Consider the following 25,453-nt stretch of genomic DNA (forward strand, 5'->3'; position numbering starts at 1 on the left):
TAATGATATATTTGGAGCAGGAGGAGGTAAACTACAGTAGTCTGACACATAACATAAATAGAGAGAGGCTGAACCAGGCAGTGCCCGGTAAATTATGCAAGGAACCTGCCTCCCCCTCCTGCCAATACAGGAGAGAGAGGAGCCCTCCATCATAAAAACAGAAAAACAAACGAGAGAATCGAACAGAAATCAGTTAAACTTGTGTTCTCTCCAAGTTTGACGTCAGTAAATAACAATAACACTGAGCTGATAGTCTGTCTGTCTCTCTGTCTGTCTGTCTGTCTGACTAACAACTGATAATGCAGCTCTCTGTCTGTCTCTCTCTCTGTCTGTCTGTCTGTCTGTCTGTCTGTCTTCCAGAGCTGTTCTGACTTTGTGCCAGACTACAGTAACAAAGTGTAATTCAATCTATGTATTCCATTTGATAAAAACACCAGACAACAGCAGTGTTTTATAATTAGCATCGCACGTGAATTAAAACTTGTGCTTTCCAGCAGCTGCAACATCTGTGCACATCAGTTCAGAGATAGTGTATGGGCGTGGTGGCTCTCATGGGCACACACCATTGTAAAACAAGACACTAATTATTTACTCTCTCTATATTATACAACTATGGATTGATCAGCAATGATTTGATATTGACTATTGATTGAATATTGAATTTAAAATGTTGGTAGGCAGTACAGGGTTAGCTCAGTGTTATATTTTATCTTTTTCTTCATGTCATATTTTCTACAATTTCTTTTTGATGTTGTCAATATTCACTTCTCTTGAGATTCTATAGAAGATATTCTATTCAATTAATATTGTTTGTTTATAACTCACTCTCTTCTGTATAGATCTAGTAATTCTAAGACAGATGGAGCAAACTGTTTTAAAGGAGGGGGATTGTACTCACTGGGGGGGCACTGGGGTGTAACTGTGTGGCAAAGGCAAATGGTTTTACATGGCTCACGGGTCAGGTAGGAGGGCTTCTCAGCAGAAGTTTGCTCAGGGCCCCAGGGAGGTCAGGACCGTCTCTGCTGTCAACGGTTCAAACCGGTTCATTACCGTTCTGCTCGGACTTAATGGGAACAATGTTTTTATTTGACATATTTTTGGTTGTTTTTTTTATTAACTTCCTACACGACTTCCATGTGAACGCTTCTGGGTGTGGTACGTATTCCGTATGTGCTGCAGTTGAGGGGCCCAACTTGTACAAGGGTGCGACCGTTGTACACTTGGGGCAGACTATTTAGCTCTGTGGCATGGGGGTGGCCAGCTGCCACTCCAGTTTACTGTCAAATTAATTTAATGATCTGCTTTTTAAGCGACTGGCTTAAGTTCAGTTAAAAAAAACATGCTCTGTTTGTAAAAATGTCTGAAGATTTGTAAATAAAAACAATGTATTGATTTCTACTTTTAGATATTTCTAATCAGTGCTTTACTCAGGTGCTGCAATAATGGTTTTGAGTTCAAATATCTTAATTTGGGGGCTTTTCCAAGCAATTATTGATATATGTGATTGTGATTAAATCAGCATATTGTTTTGGCCGACACAAAGAGTAGCCACGAGGCCCATGATGACCCCCACTGGGTTTATGCTCCGTATAGAACAAAATGATAACTTTTCTAATAAGTTTTGTGCTTCACATAGAGAATACCATCAAAGACAGTTTAGTGTTTTGTTTTTTAATTCCATGTTTAATGTTCTCAGCACTACACAGATAGAGCGACATTTGGCAGTTATTGCTCCGATTACATACTTCAGATTGAATTAACGTCTCCTCTTTTCATATGTTCTTTTGATTTTGAATGATTTGTTGACTAAAGTTAGTTTTTCTTTCATTATTGTTTACTATGTACTGTAGTATAGTAATGTATTATAGCCTATGTTAATGTGTAGTGTATACAGTTATATAGTTAGTGTATGAATAGTTGACATTGGAAACAGTGTAGATGGTTTTATCTCTTGTAGCCCAGCACAAAATAACATGAATTAATGTTTACAGACCATTTAAGGTTAACATACCACTCCAGTATATTCTAACTAAGAAATATATAAATACATAATGCATAAACAAACACTGTTATCAGATACAGTATATAGCACTAATATAACTTTTGGTTTCCTGTATGACATTGTGTGAGAGACTTTTAGAGGCTTTAATGGTTTATCTAATTGATAATTTTACACAAAGCTTTTTAAAATCACAAACCTTTTATTGTCTTACAGATGAAAACTGTGCAGAGAAACCTGTATTCAGTCCATCCAGACTGGTGGTGAAGTTTGGTGACCCATCCTCTACCATGTGCACCGTCTGTGAGCAATGCACAACCGCATTTGGTTTGGTAAGCAGTTCGGGAGAAAACACAGAAAACGGAACCACAATTACATGGCAGGCTGACAGTGTGACTGAATGGGAATTACCTCTCTTGTGTTACTATGAAAAGTATATTAATGATCCTAATCAGGAATTTGACCAGTGTTGTACCCCGCTGCATGTCACTGTCTACAGTAAGTAAACTTTGTGTTGAGTGAAATACTGTTGTTATGATGGTTTAATCATTTCTAATCTAAAGTTAAGCAGTTGTTTCCAGCCTTTATCTTACTGTGTGTCTCTCTGTTTGTCTCCACAGAGCCTCCAGATAATGTGTCCATCAGCTTTGTTAATCACACTGGGCCAATGTATGAGGGCCGTCAGTACACTCTGCAGTGTACGGTACAGGACGTTGCTCCTGTTGAAAACCTCACTGTGACCTTCTACAGAGGACAGACAGTACTGGGTCAACTACAGTCTAATTACCACACAAGAAGGAAACCAATGACTGAGATCTTCACTTTAAACATCAGCCCCAGTAAATACGATGATGGAGTCCAGTACTGGTGTGAAGCCAAGCTAGAACTGGGACCTGAAGGACCACAGCCCCCTTCAGTGGTGAAGTCACAGAACATCACTGCCGCTGTGTACTGTGAGTCTGGCAACAACTTCACACCCTTGGTTCATCATTTTTGCCCCTTTGGCTGTGATGATCTTTTACTTAAAGCTGCACTAATCAATATTTGTATATTAGCAATAGATCACATGACTTCTTGCATATAAAAGGAGTCGCTCGTATTGGTTTTACCCACAGGTCACCTGACTCTGCCGTTCTCCTCATCAGACCTTTGTAGTGTCTTTTATCTCATTGTTTTGATTTTACAGACGTCATTTTTGATTCACTCTCACAGCTCTCATTGGCACGTTTTAAATGAAAAAGCTCTAAAATCCCACTTTAACCTACCTGCCCTGCACCAAACAGCAGACAGACAGATAGGGACAATACTGTAGTGAAAGTAAACCAGTGCTTATTTATGATGTACTAAATATCAGCATCAATGGATAAACTGTGGAAATTTCATAATAATTCCCATAATTGTTTTGCTGTAATGACGTGATGTATTTCTTTCTCACTTAATCACACAGATAAGCCTCAGCTCCAGGTGTCATCACCTCCAGAGCTGATCACTGTCTTAGAAGGAGACTCTCTGAAACTGGATTGCTCCGCGGTGGGAAACCCCAGTCCCTCGTACTCCTGGACACTCCCATCAAACAGCCAGCCCCCCTCCACTGACAGCGTTCTCACTATCAACTCTACAACTTCTGAGGACAAAGGACTGTACAGCTGCTATGTCTCCAACAAGGAGGGATATTTAACTTTGGAGTTCAATGTTAATGTCAAAGGTGAGTTTTAAGTTTTTTTAATGTGCAGGCTAATTATCATTATTATTTATTATTATTTTAATACATATGAAGTACATACTGACTGTTGATGTGGTTCTCATGTTGCTTTGTTATTTTACCCATACCCCTCTCCCAACCCTCTGTAGTCAGCTACATCGGATACTTTATCCTGCTGGGAGTAATAGTTGTTGCTGTGATCGTCATCATCATGGTACTCTTATACATCCATTACCACAGAAAGTACAGAATGGGACAGTACAACCTGAAGGACGTTTTCCGTCTTCACGCAAGACACTCTGCCGTGCCCATTACAGAGTGAGTCTATGGGAATACGCATGAAATGTGCACGGACAGTCTGAACTCTAAGAGTTGAAATAATGAGGTTCCCCTCTGACTCAAGTGTGAAGACTCAACAACATCCCTATTTTGAGTCTGTGTTGAATCTCTCTCTCTCTCTGTCATTTCCTGTTAACTCTACTGATGCTATCTATTGACATAAAAGGCCCAGAATAATATCAGTCACGTCAAGTTTCAACTGCAGTATTTAGCCTAAACCCAGCTGCTGTAGAAACAACCAGAAGTCTCTGTATCTGAACTTTAAAACACATACCTACACACAGTATGGTGTCTAAACGGTTTGAGGCCACAGATTGACGTGTAATACTGTTTAAGATAAATATTTCTCTATGTAGGCGTTGGTGTTTCTGTATAAGGACAAATAAACATGTTTTTCTGTTATATATTTTATTTTTTTCCGTTGATGAACTTCATGCACGACTTCCTTTTGAACACAGCTGAGTTGTGGTAAGTATTCTGTATCTGCTGCAGTCAGAAATGTCATTTTAAAATTTCGCCTTTGATAGCTGTTCCGTTTGTTTTTTCTTTTAATTCTATTTTTAATGTTTTCAGCAATGAAATTTGGCAGTTTTTGCTCCAATTACAAGCTTCAGATTGAATCTCCTCTTTTAATTTGTCCTTTGAATGATTTGTTGGCCAAAATTAGTATTAATCAATAGTAATGTAGTCGTAACACATGTTTTATAGCTTATGTTAATGTAGTGTATGTCCTTTTATAGTGGTTGTGTCGTGATGTGCAAATGTGTTATTTTTCCTTTTCTCATATGCTGAATATTTGGCATTATATACAACATGTTGTGGCAGTACTGTTATATAATGAATAATGAGTTGAATTTGAAATAAAAGCATTCACATTGTAGATGTTTGTATCATTTAATTACCCTAGTAGCTAGTAGCCCACAGTTATAAAAGTTAATACGTAACATTCAATTACTTGGAATGACCACAGACCTTAGTATTAAATGAGATAACCTTATTGTATTTATTCAGTGGTTGACTAGAACTAAATCATCCAGATCATCATTTCTAAATCTCAAGGTTTCACTGACTTATTTTAAGGCTACAGAATGTTTTATCAATATGTTTAAAGAGGTATTTTTACACCTCAAATTGTTTTGATATTTCAAAAGTATACAATTGAAATCAGTTTCCAGTTTAGACAGTGAGAAGCAGCTTGTTGTGGTACAGTTTACTTTTCTCAATGTAACACTGATGTATTACCACTAGAGGATGGTAGAATGTAATCTATAAAGTGAACGGTGATTAAAATGATAATTTCTGATAAGATCTGACATGCTGAAAGTCTCTTCAAAGAAATTCAAAAAAATGAATCCATAGAATATTACTTTCTCAACCCCCCTGTGAAGCTTTGGCAACCCCTAGAGGAGATCCAGAACCCCTGATTGGGAACCACTGGGTTAACTGACTCAACAAGCAGTTGCATTACAAAACAAGTCCAAACTTAATGGTTAATCTCCATGACTGTTATTTAATGACTCATTAACCACATAAAGCCTCTTCATGTTCTTGAAGAACTGGTTCTCTGGATGAAGTTTGGGCAGTCAAACATGTTAACAGTAATACAGGAGAGAGAGGAGCCCTCAATCATGAAAACAGAAAAACAAACAAGGAGAGAGAATCGAACAGAAATCAATTAAACTTGTTTTCTCTCCAAGTTTGACGTCAGTTAATAACAATAATACTGAGCTGATGGGCTGTCTGTCTGTCTGTCTGTCTGTCTGTCTGTCTCACTAACAACTGACAGTGCAGCTCTCTGTCTGTCTGTCTGTCTGTCTGTCTGTCTCTGTCTGTCTGGCTGTCTGGCTGTCTCTATCTCTTGTCTGTCTCTATCTCTGTCTGTCTGTCGGTCTGTCTGTCTGTCTGTCTGTCTTCCAGAGCTGTTCTGTGCCAGACTAAAGTGACAAAGTGTAATACAATCTGTGTATTCTGTTTGATAAACACCAGACAGCAGCAATGTTTTATAATTTGCATCGCACGTGAACGTGCGTTCATGTGCGCTTGCGCGGAAAAGGAATCGAAACTCATGCTTTCCAGCAGCTGCAACATCTGTGCGCATCAGTTCAGAGATAGTGTATGGGCGTGGTGGCTCTCATGGGCACACACCATTGTAAAACAAGACACTGATTATTTACTCTCTCAGTCTATATTTTACAACTATGGATTGATCAGCAATGATTTGATATTGACTATTGATTGAATATTGAATTTAAAATGTTGGTAGCTGGGCATACTGGGTAATATGGATGCACATCTCTCAGTCAATTATTCAGTCAATCTATAGTATGAATACTACTTTATATTTCAAAGTGTATAAAAGGAAATCTTGGGGAGCCAGTTAAAATGGGTCTGATGCAGATATTCTGAGAGTGTATTGAATAATATTGTCAGGACTGGACTTACTACCAGGCAGTACAGGGTTAGCTCAGTGTTATATTTTATCTTTTTTTCACGTCATATTTTCTACAATTTCTTTTTGATGTTGTCAATATTCACTTCTCTTGAGATTCTATTGAAAAAATTCTATTCAATAAATATTGTTTGTTTATAACTCACTCTCTTCTGTATAGATCTAGTAATTCTAAGACAGATGGAGCAAACTGTTTTAAAGGAGGGGGATTGTACTCACTGGGGGGGCACTGGGGTGTAACTGTGTGGCAAAGGCAAATGGTTTTACATGGCTCACGGGTCAGGTAGGAGGGCTTCTCAGCAGAAGTTTGCTCAGGGCCCCAGGGAGGTCAGGACCGTCTCTGCTGTCAACGGTTCAAACTGGTTCATTACCGTTCTGCTCGGACTTAATGGGAACAATGTTTTTATTTGACATATTTTTGGTTGTTTTTTTTATTAACTTCCTACACGACTTCCATGTGAACGCTTCTGGGTGTGGTACGTATTCCGTATGTGCTGCAGTTGAGGGGCCCAACTTGTACAAGGGTGCGACCGTTGTACACTTGGGGAAGACTATTTAGCTCTGTGGCATGGGGGTGGCCAGCTGCCACTCCAGTTTACTGTCAAATTAATTTAATCTGCTTTTTAAGCGACTGGCTTAAGTTCAGTTAAAAAAAAAAACATGCTGTGTTTGCAAAAATGTCTGAAGATTTGTAAATAACTTCTTCTACTTCTTCTTCTTTTAGATATTTTTGATCAGTGCTTTACTCATGTGCTGCAATAATGGTTTTGAGTTCAAATATCTTAATTTGGGGGCTTTTCCAAGCAATTATTGATATATGTGATTGTGATTAAATCAGCATATTGTTTTGGCCGACACAAAGAGTAGCCACAAGGCCCATGATGACCCCCACTGGGTTTATGCTCCGTATAGAACAAAATGATAACTTTTCTAATAAGTTTTGTGCTTCACATAGAGAATACCATCAAAGACAGTTTAGTGTTTTGTTTTTTAATTCCATGTTTAATGTTCTCAGCACTACACAGATAGAGCGACATTTGGCAGTTATTGCTCCGATTACATACTTCAGATTGAATTAACGTCTCCTCTTTTCATATGTTCTTTTGATTTTGAATGATTTGTTGACTAAAGTTAGTTTTTCTTTCATTATTGTTTACTATGTACTGTAGTATAGTAATGTATTATAGCCTATGTTAATGTGTAGTGTATACTGTTATATAGTTAGTGTATGAATAGTTGACATTGGAAACAGTGTAGATGGTTTTATCTCTTGTAGCCCACAGTCACTTCACAATCACTGGTGAGTGTTTATGCACAAAATAACATGAATTAATGTTTACAGACCATTTAAGGTTAACATACCACTCCAGTATATTCTAACTAAGAAATATATAAATACATAATGCCTAAACAAACACTGTTATCAGATACAGTATATAGCACTAATATACTTTTGGTTTCCTGTATGACATTGTGTGTGAGACTTTTAGATGCTTTAATGGTTTATCTAATTGATTTAATTTTACACAAAGCTTTTTAAAATCACATTTTTTATTGTCTTACAGATGAAAACTGTGCAGAGAAACCTGTATTCAGTCCATCCAGACTGGTGGTGAAGTTTGGTGACCCATCCTCTGCCATGTGCACCGTCTGTGAGCAATGCACGGCTGTAATTGGTTTGGAAAAATCTCTGGGAAAAAACATAGTAAACGGAACCACAATTACATGGCAGGCTGACAGTGTGACTGAATGGATATTACCTCTCTTGTGTTACTACGAAAAGTATATTAATGATCCTAATCAGGAATTTGCCCAGTGTTGTACCCCGCTGCCTGTAACTGTCTACAGTAAGTAAACTTTGTGTTGAGTGAAATACTGTTGTTATGATGGTTTAATTATTTATAATCTAAAGTTAAGCAGTTGTTTCCAACCTTTATCTTACTGTGTGTCTCTCTGTTTGTCTCCACAGAGCCTCCAGATAATGTGTCCATCAGCTTGATTAATCACAATGGGCCAATGTATGAGGGCCGTCAGTACAGTCTGCAGTGTACGGTACAGGACGTTGCTCCTGTTGAAAACCTCACTGTGACCTTCTACAGAGGACAGACAGTACTGGGTCAACTACAGTCCAACAACAACAAAAAGAAGAAGAAGAAACCAGTGACTGAGATCTTCACTTTAAACGTCAGCCCCAGTAAATACGACGATGGAGTCCATTACTGGTGTGAAGCCAAGCTAGAACTGGGACCTGAAGGACCACAGCCCCCTCCAGTGGTGAAGTCACAGAACATCACTGCCACTGTGTACTGTGAGTCTGGCAACAACTTCACACCCTTGGTTCATCATTTTTGCCCCTTTGACTGTGATGACCTTTTACTTAAAGCTGCACTAATCAATATTTGTATATTAGCAATAGATCACATGACTTCTTGCATATGAAAGGAGTCGCTCGTATTGGTTTTACCCACAGGTCACCTGACTCTGCCGTTCTCCTCATCAGACCTTTGTAGTGTCTTTTATCTCATTGTTTTGATTTTACAGACATGTTTTCAATAAAAAAGCTCTAAAATCCCACTTTAACCTACCTGCCCCGCACCAAATAGGAGACAGACAGATAGGGACAACACTGTTGTGAAAGTAAACCAGTGCTTATTTACAATGTACTAAATATCAGCATCAATGGATAAACTGTGGAAATTTCATAATAATTCCCATAATTCTTTTGCTGTAATGACGTGTTGTATTTCTTCCTCACTCAATCACACAGATAGGCCTCAGCTCCAGGTGTCATCACCTCCAGATTTGATCACTGTCATAGATGGACACCCTCTGGTACTGGATTGCTCCGCGGTGGGAAACCCCAGTCCCTCGTACTCCTGGACGCTCCCATCAAACAGCCTGTCCCCCTCCAATGACAGCGTTCTCACTTTCTACTCTGCAACCTTTAAACACAAAGGAGTGTACAGCTGCTTTGTTATCAACAGTGAGGGAAGTTTCACTTTGGAGTTTAACGTGAAGGTCAAAGGTGAGTTTTAAGTCTCCAGGGTAATCATTATTATTATTGTTGTTGCTTATAGTATTGTTTTGTAGTATATCTGACATCAGGAAGAAAGTACATACTGGTTGTTGATATCGGTCTCATGTGGCCTTTTTCTTTTACCCATACCCCTCTACCAACCCTCTGCAGTCAGCTACATCACATACTTCATCCTGCTGATACTAATAATTGCTGCTGTGGCTGTCGTTGCGGCGGTAATAATATGCACAAGTCTATTGGACTATGCACCAAATATGTATCGACAGCCTGAAGCTGTAAGAGTTTAAATCATGAGGTTCCCCTGTGGCTGAAGTGTGAAGACTCCGCCCAAGAGCAACAACAATTTGAGTCTGTGTTGCAGCTCTCTCTCTCTCTCTCTCTCTCTCTCTCTCTCTCTCTCTCTCTCTCTCTCTCTCATTTCCTGTTATCTCAACTGATGCTATCTATTTATATAAAAGGCCCAGTCACGTCAAGTTTCAACTGCAGTATTTAGCCTAAACCCAGCTGATGTAGAAACAACCAGAAGCCTCTGTATCTGAACTTTAAGACACATACCTACACACAGTATGGTGTCTAAAAGGTTTGAGGCCACAGATTGACGTGTAATACCGTTCAAGATAAGTATTTCTCTGTGTAGGCTGTGGTGTTTCTGTATAAGGACAAATAAACATATTTTTCTGTTACTTATTTTTGTTCTGTTGATGAACTTCATGCATGACTTCCTTTTGAACACAGCTGATTGTGGTAAGTATTCTGTATCTGCTGCCATCAGAAATGTAATTTTATAGTTTGCCTTTGATAGCTGTTTATTCTCTGTATAGAGTGAAAGAATAACTTTAATCATTCGTTCTTTTAATTCTATTTTTAATGTTTTCAGCACTGAAATTTGGCAGTTTTTGCTTCAATTACAAGCTTCAGATTGTGAATCTTCTCTTTTCTTTTTCTTTGAATGATTTGAGTTTTTCTTTCATTATCATCAATAGTAATGTAGTTGTAACACATGTTTTATATCTCCTTAATGTTAATGTAGTGTATGTCCTGTCATAGTGGTTGTGTCGTGATGTGCAAATGTGTTATTTTAGCATAAAGCATTCACAGTGTAGATGTTTTTATCATTTAATTACCCGAGTAGCTAGTAGCCCACAGTTATAAAAGTTAATACGTAACATTCAGTTTCTTGAAAGGTTTGAATTGTAAAAATCACTGGATAATGACCATAGACTTTATTATTAAATGAGATAACCTTATTGTATTTATTCAGTGGTTGACCACAACTAAATCATCCAGAACATAATTTCTAAATCTCAAAGTTTCACTGACTTATTTTAAGGCTACAGAATGTTTTATAAATATGTTTAAAGAGGTATTTTTACACCTCAAATTGAACAACAACACTACAATTGAAATCAGTTTTCAGTTTAGACAATGAGAAGAAGCTTGTTGTGGTACACTTTACTTTTCTCAATGTAATACTGATGTATTACCACTAGAGGATGGTAGACTGTAATCTATAAAGTGAGTGGTGACTAAAATGATCATTTCTGAAAAAGATCTGACATGCTGAAAGGCTCTTCCAAGAAATGTATTAGTAGTTTTGGGGGTTGTTGGGATGCTGAAGCCATTTCTGAAATTTTCAAAATACAGAATGGCCATTCAAACCAGAAGTGGACATATTTCAACTCCCAGTGGGCCAATTTTGATGCATTTTTAGTTGACTGTTAGGCAATTTATATGCTTAATACATTGGACTTTCCTTTTATAATGAAGAAAGCTGAATGCCATGTGAATCTTCAGTCTTCTAATTATATTAAGATATTTCTTCAGTTCTGCTTGAGTACTTCTGTGCAACACTGTGTCTGCAGTAGTTACTGATTAAGATAAGAATAATGGACAATAATAAATAATAAGACAGAAGACACACAGGTTTTTACAAAAAGGTTTATCATCTCAATGCAAATAAGTTGATAAAAAATAAATAAAAAATGACAAACTTAAACCACAGTAATATAACATCAACAGTTAATGTTACCGGGCGCCCGGTTAGCTCAGAGGGTAGATCTGGCGACCCATGTGCCAAGGCTGAGTCCTTGCTGCAGCGGCCCAGGGCCTTCGAATCCGACCTCCGGCCCTTTGCTGTGTGTCATCCCCTCTCTCTCTCTGCCCCTCCTTCCTGTCTGTCTTCAGCTGTCCTATCAAATAAAGACAATAAAAAGCCCCCCAAAAATACTTTAAAAAAAACCAAAAAAACAGTTAATGTTACCACCAACAGTTACATTCAGCCAAAGCATGTCCGGTGCACCAAAGAGAAGAACGGGAAAGGAAACCACTGGGAGTCGTAGTAAAAGTGGAAATCCTGAGGACATAAGTATGTAGACCACAGAATGTAGGCAGAGCATTACAAGGAAAATTTCACAGGGACATTACACAATAAAAGACCTCAACCCTGGCATAATAGAAATACAGGACTTCAGCTACCCCTACGTGGCCCAGGTGGGGGTGGAGTTGAGAACGGGGAAGAACTGGAGAGAGGAAGAAGAAGTGCTTCTGTTGCAGTACTATAACATGACACGGTCACTGACAGGCACTTTAATATTATTGTCTTCCTGTATATAAATCAATGAACAAACTTTCTTTAAACAAAGATACAATTATCATTAATTCCTTTTTACCTATGTCTACTCAGAAGAAGCAGGGCTGTAGTTGTTAGCAACCTGGGGGTTGTTTATATTGATATGTTACGATAAGTAATTTCCCCACGGGATTATTAAAGTATATCTGATACATTAGCCTATATGCAGATAAAGAAAGAAAAAAAACATTATTAACATTATATCATGTCATTGCTGTATTAGTTTTTTCCTAGTTAATACATTATACTTGTGTTGTATTAGGTTAAATGCCATATTTGACTCTTGTGCCAAGATTACAATCAAAACATACTGGTGACTATTGTGCAACCACACAATTATCCATCCCCACTTCCTGACACTGAAAAGCTGAACTCCCAACTCTGACAACCAATAAACAGGAATTTGCTCTTGGACCACAGTTTTTAGGCATTGCCTCACATACAATATAATTTACGGCATTAGTAAGTCCTCTATTATCATCATTACTTCCACTTGACAAGTGACAAACAGGAAATGTGGTATCTTCTACTTATGACAGTGTGTCTTTATTCAGACAACCACTGGGTGGCAGAATTTTTATATGAAAATTATGTGATTATGACAGGTCAGTGTGTTATATTGTGACATTGACACTTACTGTATGTTTGAATATTATATGACTGTTAAGGACCAGGAGTAGATGAGGAGACTCGCCTGTACCTGAGGAGAGGAGGTTGTATAAGGCTGGGTGTGGTTGCTTCAAATCCTTTGATTGAGACCATCCTGCCACCAGTTTGAGAGCCAGTTTCTTTGAAAAGATTCATCCCATTTGATTAAATGGCTTAATGTTTACATCCTTTGAGCTATGTGTGCATGCTATGTATCTTAATTAATGTTTGATAAGCCTACCTCTGAGTAAAGCTGAGTTGTATGGAAGCAGACGTTTGTTAGAGCCACTTAGTATACGTACCTATGAGAAAGTTGACCTGTTAGTAAGAAAGACTCTTTTAGAGGAGAAAATCCTGTGTTCACTTATGTTTTCTTTAAATAGGATCCTTGAAAGATTCATACTAAACCTTAGTGGGTGCATTATTAATGTAGCCTAGTGTTTGTTTATTCTTATATGCATAGCATGGTTCTATCCTTCAGTCTTTTTTAATTAGACAATAATGATCTAATTTACATCATGTAAACTTTAGAATAAAGTTAGGTAGGTAAGGTAAATTCAATATGCTCACAATGCCATTCAAAATAAGAATAATCCAATCACGTAGAACTGAATAGGTTATTTAAGCTGCCATTCATTAAATATTTCTACATATATCTATATCCATCTATATCTCTATAAAAGTCAGAAAAGGACATTTTCAGACCCTAATTTTCAGTTGGAACATGAAACATCGAAACCTGAAGCAGGCTGATAACTGAACCAAATTAAACTCTGTTTCTGTGTAAGAGTTTGAGCAGCATGAATAAACTACAGAACCTCAGTGAATATAACTATGACACTTCTCACAAAGCTGTCACATGACAAATTACTTTCAGACCCGCCTTATGTTAAGGTTGTGAAAAATATAATAATGACTTTTTCCCATCCTTAATGCAACCAGAAATGAGAATCAATAAAAAGATTTTTTTTAATCAAAACCCTTTAATTGTTATTTTTCTTGTCCATTTCAATGGACATCGGGTCCAAACAATTCTTAAAATACCAACATCATATGACAACATCATACCTATTTTTTGTCTGTTAAATGTTGCAAAAAGTAAAAAAGAAGCCCCTGTCAAGTGACGTCCATTGTAATGGACACAGGGTCTGAAGGGGTTAATTGTTGATGCCAGGGGCGGACTGGGACAATCACTCAGACCGGGAATTTGATACCATACCAAGCCACCACCACCCGATTAACGCAAAACACCAAGAGTGAGTTAGGTTGGGCGCCTACTGATGTAAGAGTGTAAAATAATAAAGCAAAGGCTCCACATGCGCACACACGTCCGAGGTTTCTGACTCTTAAAATGCAGTTTTTTCTTGCCGCTTTTTTTTTTTTACTTTCATTTTCAGTCGCAGACTCTCTGTACCCTCGGGCTCAAACAGTTCATCACCAGGCTGCTCGGACCGACTGGAAACATGTCCACCTGTTACATATTTTTGGTTGTTTCTTTGCTGAACATCCTGAACAACTCCCATGTGAACGCCACTGGTTGCGGTAAGTATTCTTTATGTGCTGCGGTCGGAAATGGCATCATTAGTTCGCCTTTGATATCGGTGTATGCTCCGTTATAGAGCAGAAATCATCACTTTTATCATTCATGGTGCGCTTTACATAGACATCATATCAAATTCAGATTAGTGGTTTGTTTTGTTTTTATTATGATTAATGTTTTTTGTTTATCAGGGTGAAATTTGCTCCCGTTACAAGCTTCAGATTGAATTCATTTCTCCTCTTTTCATATCTTTATATGTTCATAAGTAACTTCCGGCGCAAGCAGGGCGCTTATCCAGTGGCTCCGTGTGTGTCGTGTTGTTTTTAGTACTTTAAGTGTGTGTTTTTTTTAAACTTTTAACTCAGTAGATTTCACTAGCTGTGTAGAACTTTATATAGCCTATGGATACAATGACTTTTTACGGACAACATAGATCGTGTGCAACAGAGACATCGAGTTGCTGTAATAACGGTACATGCCTAGAGAGAGGTTTTTTTGTTTTTGTTTCCGGTTTTGTTTTGTATTTCGTCATCTTTATTGAAAAAAAAGGGGTTACAATTCAGATGTGACTTACAGATATATATATATATATATATATATATATATATATATATATATATATATATATTATGGCATGCCGTTTAGGAAATTAATCTTTGAATATATTGAATGAAACTTTGAATGTATTGAATGAACCTTGAATATATTGAATGAATCTTTGAATATATTGAATGAATCCTTGAATATATGGAATGAAACTTGAATATATTGAATGAATTCTTGAATATATGGAATGAAACTTGAATATATTGAATGAAACTTTGAATGTATTAAATTAATCTTTGAATATATTGAATGAATCCTTGAATATATGGAATGAATCCTTGCATATATTGAATGAATCATTGAATATATGGAATGAAACTTGAATATATTGAATGAAACTTTGAATGTATTAAATTAATCTTTGAATATATTGAATGAATCCTTGAATATATGGAATGAATCCTTGCATATATTGAATGAATCATTGAATATATGGAATGAAACTTGAATATATTGAATTAATTCTTGAATATATGGAGTAATTCTTTGAATATATTGAATGAATCTTTGAACATATGTAATGAAACTTGACTGACGTCATCAAGGCACTGTTGCCATCTTGTATTTTGCTGCTGCAAGAAGTGAGAATGAGTCAGTCAGTAACCTTGTGGCAGCAATACTGAGCAATGAGGTAATTATTAACTCATTGGCAAGTGCTTGTACGGTCCAAAATCCTCCTGATAGTACCCGTACCCAATACCGTTCTCCTGACGAAGAAGTTTGCTCCCTTTTTAATCATGGCAGGTCGACTACAACAGGCCTCAGGCAAAATCTTGACGCATAATGTTCTTTCGGCAATGTTTTGTTGAACATTATTACTCATAAGCACTATGAATGTCGCAATAATGGAAATATGATCCTCAAGGTGACGCGATATAGTCTCCAAACCGTTAGTGTCATTTGGAGCAAAAAAAGTTTTCCAGTTCAAGAAAGTATTGTAATATTTCAACTGATGCCATTTTGTAAAACCAGCAAATTCAGAAGGCTATCACTTTGATGAAAAGGATACAACTAGGTTTTGAATTTCATTCTGTAGGCTATTCTCAATTTTTTTTATCAGTATATCCAAGCTTCATTCCATATATTCAAGCTTCATTCCATATATTCAATAAAAAAAAGAGTTCGGTCTAGACCTGCTCTATTTGAAAAGTGTCCTGAGATAACTTCTGTTATGAATTGGCGCTATACAAATAAAATTGAATTGAATTGAATTGAATTGAATTGTTATTTTGTGCCTTTTCTCCATGAAGTTGTACATTATATTAATTTGATTTCTGGGTCCAACAACAAAAACGCGGTTAAAACTGTCGACATATGGTCCTCTTTCTCTTTTTAATAATATATAAGCTATAAAATATTTGATATGTTCGTTTACTGTTACATATATATGTTTCTGTAAGTCACGTCTGAATTATAAACCTCTTTTCACAATAAAGATGACTTTGAAAGTTAAAAAAAAGAGATTTTAACCACGTCACACTGGACTCCACACTGCCAGACTTTCACCAGTTTGTAAGCTGCCCCACCAGGAAGAACATTACATTAGACCTCCTGTATGCCAAGTGAGGGAAGCTTACACTGCCACTCCTCTGCCCCCACTGGGAAAGTCTGACCATAACCTGGTCCTGCTCACGCCACAGTACAAAACACAGATCCAGAGACAGTCTACAACCACACGCTCCTTCAGAAAATGGTCTCCTGAGGCAGCGGAGGCTCTGACGGACTGCTTTGAATGTACTGACTGGAGCATCCTGCACCTCCCCCAATGCCACCACCATGTCAATCACCACCTCAGACTGCAGACCACCCCCACCCTCCACACCCATGGACAGTTCAACCCCCCTCACCACCACCATCACCAAGGATCAGGTGAGCAGAGAGCTGAGGAGGCTTCGTCCAAGGAAAGCAGCGGGCCCGGACAGAGTGTGTCCAAGGATGCTTAAAGCCTGCTCTGCTGAACTGGGGCAACCTGAGCCTGCAGCTGGGGAGGGTCCCAGTGCTCTGGAAGACTTCATGTCTCATCCCGGTTCTTAAGTAAAAACACCCCAGGGAGCCGGGTGACTTCAGACCAGTAGCACTGACATCACACATTATGAAGACGTTCGAACAGCTGCTGCTCCATGTCCTCAAGACCCCAGGTCCACCATGCAAAAGATCCACTGCAGTTTGGATACCAGGAGAAGGTGAGCGTGGAGGATGCCATCCTCTATCTGCTCCATAGGGCCCACTCTCATCTGGACAAGGAGAGCAGTGCTGTGAGAATCACATTTTTTGATTTCTCCAGCGCCTTCAACACCATCCGGCTGCTCCTGCTGAGAGACAAGCTGGCAGAGATGAGGGTGGACCCACTCCTGGTGACATGGATTACGGACTACCTCACGGAGAGACCACAGCACATCAGATTGAAGGGTTATAATCTATGATAATGTTGTTGTGTGTATATACTATTATATAGTTAGTGTATGAATACTGAACATTGTAAGGCATACAAGGCAGGGCAGTTGCTGTTTACAGACTATTTTAGGCAGTCTGGCAACATACTTTCTTAAAAGATATATATAAAAACATAATGCATAAACAAACACTGTTATCAGATACAGTATATAGCACTAATATAACTTGGTTTCCTGTATGACATTGTGTGTGAGACTTTTGGATGCTTTAATGGTGTATCTGATTGATAATTTTACACAAAGCTTTTTAAAATCACAACTTTTTATTGTCTTACAGATGAAAACTGTGCAGAAAAACCCGTATTCAGTCCATCCAGACTGGTGGTGATGTTTGGTGACCGATCCTCTGCCATGTGCACCGTCTGTGAGCAATGCACAACCGCATTTGGTTTGGAAAAATCTCTGGGAGAAAACACAGAAAATGGAACCACAATTACATGGCAGGCTGACAGTGTGACTGAATGGGAAATACCTCTCTTGTGTTACTATGAAAAGTATATTAATGTTCCTAATCAGAAATTTGACCAGTGTTGTACCCCGCTGCCTGTAACTGTCTACAGTAAGTAAACTTTGTGTTGAGTGAAATACTGTTGCTATGATGGTTTAATAATTTCTAATCTAAAGTTAAGCTGTTGTTTCCAACCTTTATCTTACTGTGTGTCTCTCTGTTTGTCTCCACAGAGCCTCCAGATAATGTGTCCATCCGCTTTGTTGATCACACTGGGCCGATGTATGAGGGCCGTCAGTACACTCTGCAGTGTACGGTACAGGACGTTGCTCCTGTTGAAAACCTCACTGTGACCTTCTACAAAGGACAGACAGTACTGGGTCAACTGCAGTCTAAGAAAAACACTACAGAGAAGAAACCAGTGACTGAGATCTTCACTTTAGACATCAGCCCCAGTAAATACGATGATGGAGTCCAGTGCTGGTGTGAAGCCAAGCTAGAACTGGGACCAGAAGGACCACAGCCCCCTCCAGTGGTGAAGTCACAGAACATCACTGCTACTGTGTACTGTGAGTCTGGCAACAACACTGACCCACTCTGACACCTTTGGTTATTATTGTGGCCTCTTTGGCTGTGCTACAATCACATAGTATTTTGATATGTTACTTACAGCTTCTCTAATCAATATTTTTATATTAGCAATAGATCACATGACTGATCCATTGCTAATCCATATTCAGACTTGATCCACTTAGCACCTGTAGACAAGCTGAAAATATGCTGACAATATGCTTATTGATGTCCTTACAGAAACAGTCAGTGGCTCTATAGATTGGTTCGTCTATCACTTTGGTCCACACTGAATATCTGGATATTACTGGATGGATTGATTGGATGCTCTCAGGATGCATTGTAATAGCTTTGGTGATCCATACAAAGTTAGCTAGCACCATCATGTGGTCAAAATTTAATTTAAATATGAAATCCCAACTGTGCCAAAACTGTGCCAGACAGCTCTCCAAAAGTGAAACCAAATTATCTGATCGCCCCCTAGTGGCTGACTTCAGTGTAGGTCTGAAAGCCTGTTGTCTCCATGTTAGCAGATGGGACACGGGCCAAACTAAAAAATCCTACTAAAAAAGTACATTCGTTATTTAAAAGCTATAAAAAGAGGGTTTCCCATCACGATTGACACCTGAGTCCTGCTCGTAACGTTTTGTTTGTTGGAAGGGAGTGGAGACCCGACGTCCTATCACTGAGAGTAATATAACTGTATCTTTTCCCAGTTACAGTATGTAATGAGGCTTGGGAAGTAATGGATTACATGTAACAGGATACTAACTGTAGTAGATTAAAGTTACATTTATTATAACAATTTGAAATTGAGTGGAGGAAACATTTTTTATCCTTAAAAGGTTACATTGTCCTGTTGTCTTACACAGTATGTACACATCTTATTGATATCTGTTTTCTCTGTGGTGTGGAGGTAATCCAAAAATAACAGAAAGTAAACAAGTTATGTTACTTTAACATTTTGATTCTTGGATTTAAGTTACTGAGTTGTTTCACTGTAGTGACGTGTTGTATTTCTTTGTCACTCAATCACACAGATAAGCCTCAGCTCCAGGTGTCATCACCTCCAGAGTCGATCACTGTCAAAGAAGGAGACTCTCTGAAACTGGATTGCTCCGCGGTGGGAAACCCTAGTCCCTTGTACTCCTGGACGCGCCCACCAAACAGCCAGCCCCCCCACACCGACAGCGTTCTCATTATCAACTCTACAACTTCTGAGGACGAAGGACTGTACATCTGCAATGTCTCCAACAAGCAGGGAAATTTCACTGTGAGGTTCAACGTGAATGTCAACGGTGAGTTTTTAATTTTTTCAGGGGAATAAATACATATGACATCAGGAAGCAGGTACATACTGACTGTTGATGTGGTTCTCATGTTGCTTTTTTCTTTTACCCATACCCCTCTCCCAACCCTCTGCAGTCAGCTACATCAGATACTTTATCGTGCTGGGAGTAATAATTGCTGCTGTGATCGTCATCATCATGGTACTCTTATGCATCCATTACCACAGAAAGTGCAGAATGGGACAGTACAACCTGGTGGACGTTTTCCGTCTTCACCCAAGACACTCTGCGGTGTCCATTACAGAGTGAGTCTATGGGAATACGCATAAAATGTGTACGGACAGTCTGAACTCTAAGAGTTGAAATCATGAGGTTCCCCTCTGGCTCAAGTGTGAAGACTCCTATGATTGTATAATGATCTTTCGAGCTGTGAAGGAAACTGCTGAAAAAAGATTAATGGCCATTTTATAGACTGACATAACTCATTACTGATAAGCCACACTTCCTTTTTACAAGTCTAGCCATTAAGTAATACAGTATAGGGCCTTCAGCGGAAACTGACCTGGCGAAAATAATATCAATCAAAGTTTCTTTCTTTTGTCATTTTTTTGGCCTTTTATTGCCTTCATTGGATAGTGACAGGCGAAGATAGACAGGAGAGGGGGGCAGAGAGAGGGGATGACACGCAGCAAAGGGATGCAGGTCGGATTCGACCCGGGCAGCTGCAGCAACTCCGTACATGGTTCACCAGCTCTACCGACTGAGCTAACCAGGCACCCCAGTCATGCCAAGTTCCAACTGCAGTATTTAGCCTAAACCCAGCTGCTGTAGAAACAACCAGAAGTCTCTGTATCTGAACTTTAAAACACATACCTACACACAGTATGGTGTCTAAAAGGTTTGAGGCCACAGATTGACGTGTAATACTGTTTAAGATAAATATTTCTCTATGTAGGCTGTGGTGTTTCTGTATAAGGACAAATAAACGTGTTTTTCTGTTATATATTTTAGTTTTTTCCGTTGATGAACTTCATGCACGACTTCCTTTTGAACACAGCTGATTGTGCTAAGTATTCTGTATCTGCTGCAGTCAGAAATGTCATTTTATAGTTCGCCTTTGATAGCGGTTCCGTTTTTTTTTCTTCTTTTAATTCTATTTTAATGTTTTCAGCAATGAAATTTGGCAGTTTTTGCTTCAATTACAAGCTTCGGATTGAATCTTCTCTTTTCGTATATGATCTTTGAATGATTTGAGTTTTTCTTTCATTATCATCAATAGTAATGTAGTCGTAACACATGTTTTATAGCCTTTGTCAAGTTAGTGTATGTCCTGTCATAGTGTTTGTGTCGTGATGTGCAAATGTGTTATTTTTCAGGATATTTGTGGCAGTACTGTTATATAATGAATAATGAGTTGAATTTGGAATAAAAGCATTCACAGTGTAGATGTTTTTATCATTTAATTACCCGAGTAGCTAATAGCCCACAGTTATAAAAGTTAATACGTAACATTCAGTTTCTTGGAAAGTTTGAATTGTAGAAATCACTGGATAATGACCATAGACTTTATTATTAAATGAGATAACCTTATTGTATTTATTCAGTGGTTGACCACAACTAAATCATCCAGAACATCATTTCTAAATCTCAAGGTTTCACTGACTTATTTTAAGGCTACAGAATGTTTTATAAATATGTTTAAAGAGGTATTTTTACACCTCAAATTGAACAACAACACTACAATTGAAATCAGTTTTCAGTTTAGACAATGAGAAGAAGCTTGTTGTGGTACACTTTACTTTTCTCAATGTAATACTGATGTATTACCACTAGAGGATGGTAGACTGTAATCTATAAAGTGAGTGGTGACTAAAATGATCATTTCTGAAAAAGATCTGACATGCTGAAAGGCTCTCCCAAGAAATGTTTTAGTAGTTTTGGTTGTTGGGATGCTGAAGCCATTTCTGAAATTTTCAAAATACAGAATGGCCATTCAAACCAGAAGTGGACATATTTCAACTCCTGATTGATGCATTTTTAGTTGATTGTTAGGCAATTTATATGCTTAATAAATTGGACTTTCCTTTTATAATGAAGAAAGCTGAATGCCATGTGAATCTTCAGTCTTCTAATTATATTAAGATATTTCTTCAGTTCTGCTTGAGTACTACTGTGAAACACTGTGTCTGCAGTAGTTACTGATTAAGATAAGAATAATGGACAATAATAAATAATAAGACAGAAGAAACACAGGTTTTTACAAAAAGGTTTATCATCTCAATGCAAATAAGTTGATAAAAAATAAATAAAAAATGACAAACTTAAACCACAGTAATATAACATCAACAGTTAATGTTACCGGGCGCCCGGTTAGCTCAGAGGGTAGATCTGGCGACCCATGTGCCAAGGCTGAGTCCTTGCTGCAGCGGCCCAGGGCCTTCGAATCCGACCTCCGGCCCTTTGCTGTGTGTCATCCCCTCTCTCTCTCTGCCCCTCCTTCCTGTCTGTCTTCAGCTGTCCTATCAAATAAAGACAATAAAAAGCCCCCCAAAAATACTTTAAAAAAAACCAAAAAAACAGTTAATGTTACCACCAACAGTTACATTCAGCCAGAGCATGTCCGGTGCACCAAAGAGAAGAACGGGAAAGGAAACCACTGGGAGTCGTAGTAAAAGTGGAAATCCTGAGGACATAAGTATGTAGACCACAGAATGTAGGCAGAGCATTACAAGGCAAATTTCACAGGGACATTACACAATAAAAGACCTCAACCCTGGCATAATAGAAATACAGGACTTCAGCTACCCCTAGGTGGCCCAGGTGGGGGTGGAGTTGAGAACGGGGAAGAACTGGAGAGAGGAAGAAGAAGTGCTTCTGTTGCAGTACTATAACGTGACACGGTCACTGACAGGCACTTTAATATTATTGTCTTCCTGTATATAAATCAATGAACAAACTTTCTTTAAACAAAGATACAATTATCATTAATTCCTTTTTACCTATGTCTACTCAGAAGAAGCAGGGCTGTAGTTGTTAGCAACCTGGGGGTTGTTTATATTGATATGTTACGATAAGTAATTTCCCCACGGGATTATTAAAGTATATCTGATACATTAGCCTATATGCAGATAAAGAAAGAAAAAACATTATTAACATTATATCATGTCATTGCTGTATTAGTTTTTTCCTAGTTAATACATTATACTTGTGTTGTATTAGGTTAAATGCCATATTTGACTCTTGAGCCAAGATTACAATCAAAACATACCGGAGACAATTGTGCAACCACAAAATGTTCCATGCACATTTCCTGACATTGAAAAGTTGAACTCCCAACTCTGACAACCAATAAACAGGAATTTGCTCTTGGACCACAGTTTTTAGGCATTGCCTCACATACAATATAATTTACAGTATTAGTAATCATTTCCTATTGTCATCATTACTTCCTATTGACAAACAGAAAATGTGGTATCTTCTACTTATGACAGTGTGTCTTTATTCAGACAACCACTGGGTGGCATAATTTTTATATGAGAAATGATCTGATTATGACAGGTCAGTGTGTTATATTGTGACATTGACACTTACTGTATGTTTGAATATTATATGACTGTTAAAGACCAGGAGTAGATGAGGAGACTCGCCTGTACCTTAGGAGAGGAGGTTGTATAAGGCTGGGTGTGGTTGCTTCAAATCCTTTGATTGAGACCATCCTGCCACCAGTTTGAGAGCCAGTTTCTTTGAAAAGATTCATCCCATTTGATTTAATGGCTTAATGTTTACATCCTTTGAGCTATGTGTGCATGCTATGTATCTTAATTCAGTGTTTATATCTGACCTTCTAACAGGTCAGGATGTATTGTTCTGGAGCTGTTTGATAAGCCTACCTCTGAGTAAAGCTGAGTTGTATGGAAGCAGACGTTTGTTAGAGCCACTTAGTATACGTACCTATGAGAAAGTTGACCTGTTAGTAAGAAAGACTCTTTTAGAGGAGAAAATCCTGTGTTCATTTATGTTTTCTTTAAATAGGATCCTTGAAAGATTCATACTAAACCTTAGTGGGTGCATTAATAATGTAGCCTAGTTTTTGTTTATTCTTATATGCATGGCATGGTTCTATCCTTCAGTCTTTTGCAATTTGACAATATTGAACTCATTTACATCATGTAAACTTTAGAATAAAGTCTTTTTTCACTGACATTGATGTGAACGTGAATCCAGTGGAGAATACAATGTGGGCAGGTTGTAACTTGTACAAACCTCGCCACTTCTTATGTGTCCTGTTCTCTAGAATAGAGTTGTATGGAAGCAGATGTTTGTTAGATTCAGTTAGTATACATACCTATGAGAAAGTTTATAAAGTGAAATGCAGTGTGGAAGACTTTAGTGTGACAATAAGAATTAGAAAAAATAAACATAAAAGGTAAATTCAAAGATTACATATAACATCTGTATGGCAAAAAACACACAATACAACTTTATATATCCCTGTAGGATTAGCAGCTCGCCACCCAAATCAAGAGTCAGTCACAAAACTAAAAACATTCAGTCTGTAACCTTTTAAAACTAGATGTGGAAATTATACTAAATACATTAATAAATGACTATAAATATCAAAACAACAATCTAAAAAGATGCACAAAGTAATGAGACTGTACAAAAGCAGCATAACAACTTCCTGAAAGTAGCAGTGTGAAGTCACCTGGTAAGAGGCACCCAGGTAAGTACAATGCTCAACAAAATGAGAATAATCCAACCACGTAGAACTGAATAGTACTGTAGTAGTTTCAGTTGGAACACAAGAAAACTCGATACCTGAAGCAGGCTGATAACTGAACCAAATTAAACTCTGTTTCTGTGTAAGAGTCAGCATGACCTCAGTGAATATAACTATGACACTTCTCACAGAGCTGTCACATGACGAATTACTTTAAAGTTAATTATTGATGCATTCATTTGAGGAACACGCTGATTTCCTGTCATGGTCAGACAGTGGTGATTTCGTCAAACTTTTGAAATCTCCCTCACGTCATGTCAAGGTTAACTTCCTTAACACACAGCAATGACTTCTACATTTTTATTTTGGCTAGTTTTTTTCAGGGTGTTTCACAATGTAGGGGAATGGCATTGTGTGGACATAAAACTCCTGATTTATTCTTGAGTGTAGGCAGATAAAACATTAAGTTTAGCACTGACTTTAACCAGCGAGGTGTATCTGATATCTATGAAGAAGGAGACACTTGCAGCTTATTGAGGAGTTAAATATTTACAACCATGTCCTGGCTCAGCCTGTCTCTGTTTATGTTATGTGTCAGACTGTTGTAGCTCACCTTCTCATGCTCCAACTACATTTTTGACTGCCAAAACTTTATCCAGAGAACCAGTTCTTCAAGAACATGGTGAGGCAAGCTTCATGTGGACAATGAGTAATTAAATAATGGAGATTAACAATTAAGTTTTGACTTGTTTTGTAAGGGGACTGCTTGTTGATTTTGTTAACCCAGTGGTTCCCAACCAGGGGAGTAAAAGAAATGTGCTGTGTTAAAGTTTAGCTTATTATTCAAGATCTAAACTTTAAAGATAACAATAGGGTGAGTGTCAGGGAGAAGGCAACACTACATTTGTCAAAAAAGAAGACTATTAAAACAAACTGTACAGTTTATCAGTTGTTCTTTGCTGTCATTATTATGCATTGAATAGAATGTGAAATATTCATGAAATATGTGTTATCAGTTAACTCA

General features: G+C 38.0%; 1 protein-coding gene across 1 annotated transcript; it reads left to right on the forward strand.

Moving 5' to 3' along the window:
- The first annotated feature begins 1,005 nt into the window (after positions 1-1,005).
- Positions 1,006-21,154, forward strand: LOC127355267 (uncharacterized). The gene is made up of 15 exons (XM_051385934.1): positions 1,006-1,155; positions 2,216-2,497; positions 2,620-2,952; positions 3,447-3,704; positions 3,851-3,915; positions 6,743-6,965; positions 8,055-8,336; positions 8,459-8,797; positions 9,257-9,514; positions 14,148-14,345; positions 17,680-17,961; positions 18,084-18,419; positions 19,461-19,718; positions 19,846-20,014; positions 20,346-21,154. Exons 1-15 carry the CDS (start codon positions 1,068-1,070, stop codon positions 20,359-20,361), a joined length of 3,387 nt encoding a protein of 1,128 aa, XP_051241894.1. The 5' UTR covers positions 1,006-1,067; the 3' UTR covers positions 20,362-21,154.
- The last annotated feature ends 4,299 nt before the right edge of the window (positions 21,155-25,453 follow it).

This window comes from Dicentrarchus labrax, unplaced genomic scaffold (genome assembly GCF_905237075.1).
Source record: "Dicentrarchus labrax unplaced genomic scaffold, dlabrax2021, whole genome shotgun sequence".
In the NCBI taxonomy this organism is placed as follows: domain Eukaryota; kingdom Metazoa; phylum Chordata; class Actinopteri; family Moronidae; genus Dicentrarchus; species Dicentrarchus labrax.